Consider the following 1,434-nt stretch of genomic DNA (forward strand, 5'->3'; position numbering starts at 1 on the left):
CCCGCAACCGGCCGAACGCGGCCCCCTCCCGCCGCCGTCCACCCTGGTGCAAGGTCCCCAAGGCAAACCGGGGAGACCGGGGAAACCGGGACCACCGGGACCGCCCGGAGAACCGGGACCTCCGGGGCCGGTGGGGGCGCGGGGTGAAGCAGGAAGACCGGGACCCCCGGGATTACCGGGACCGGGGGCTACGGGCGCGGTGAGCGCAGCCACCTACAGCACGGTGCCGCGGGTCGCCTTCTACGCCGGCCTCAAGAACCCCCACGAGGGCTACGAGGTCCTCAAGTTCGACGACGTGGTCACCAACCTGGGCAACAGCTACGACGCCGCCTCGGGCAAGTTCACCTGCGCCATCCCCGGCACCTACTTCTTCACCTACCACGTCCTCATGCGCGGCGGCGACGGCACCAGCATGTGGGCCGACCTCTGCAAGAACGGGCAGGTAAGGGCTGCCCATCCCGGATCCCTCTGCGGGAACAGGAGCTCTGCTGCCCCCAAGCACGGGAGAAGGGCTCTGGGTGCTTCCTCGGGGTGCCCCGTCCTTTTCCTGGCCTCGGCGATGCACCCTCTGGGTGTTCCATCCTTCTCCTGGCCCCAAGAATGCACCTCCAGGGTACCACATCCTCTCTGTGCTGATGACGGACTGTGGGTGCTTCCCCGGGGGCCCTGTCCTCCTCCCGGCCCCAGGGATGCACCCCCAGCGTGCCACATCCTTCTCCCAGTGCTGATGATGGGCTCTGGGTGCTTCCCCAGGGGCCCCATCCTTTTCCCAGCCCCAGAGATGCATCCCCAGGGTGTCACATCCTTCTCCCAGTGGCAATGATGGGCTCTGGGTGCATCCCTGGCGTGCCACATCCTTCTCCCAGACACGGACATGCACCCCTGTGGTGCTTCATCCTTCTCCCAGTGGTGAAGATGGGCTCTGGGTGCACCCCCAGAATGCCCTGTCCTTCTTCTATCCCCAGGGATGTACCCCTGCGATGCTCTGTCCCTCTCTCGGTGACAATGATGGGATTTGGGTGCGTTTCCAGGGTGCCACATCCTTCTCCTGGGCACGGAGGTGTAACCACAGGGTGCCCTGTCCTTCTCCCAGTGATATGATGGACTCTGGGTGCACCCCCGAGGTGCTCTGTCCTGCTCCCGGCTCCGGAGCTGCATTCTCAGCGTGCCCCGTCCTTCTCTCAGTGCCGGAGATGCTCCCCCAGGATGGTCCATCCTTCTCCCAGTGGCAATGACGGGCTCTGGATGCGGCCCCGGGATGCTCCGTCCTGCTCCCCTCCCTGAAGGGGCACCCCTGGGGTGCCCTGTCCTTCTCCCAGGGACAATGAAGGGCTCCGGGTGCACCCCTGGGGTGCCCCATCCTCCTCCTCCTCCCATTCCCAGGCTCTCCCCTGTGTGCCCTGTCCCTCTCCCAGTGCTGGGGACAGCCACCAT

The 1,434-nt window shown here is 66.1% G+C and overlaps 1 protein-coding gene across 1 annotated transcript; it reads left to right on the forward strand.

Annotated features, from left to right (window-relative positions):
* Window positions 1-4: 4 nt before the first annotated feature.
* C1QL1 (complement C1q like 1) lies at window positions 5-838 on the forward strand (the record flags this gene model as incomplete). The annotated part of the gene is made up of 1 exon (XM_017744749.1): window positions 5-838. A coding segment is annotated over one exon (819 nt), but the record flags the coding sequence as incomplete, so codon positions are not given.
* Between the last annotated feature and the right edge of the window lie 596 nt (window positions 839-1,434).

Source organism: Corvus brachyrhynchos, unplaced genomic scaffold, assembly GCF_000691975.1.
Source record: "Corvus brachyrhynchos isolate BGI_N302 unplaced genomic scaffold, ASM69197v1 scaffold479, whole genome shotgun sequence".
NCBI lineage: Eukaryota > Metazoa > Chordata > Aves > Passeriformes > Corvidae > Corvus > Corvus brachyrhynchos.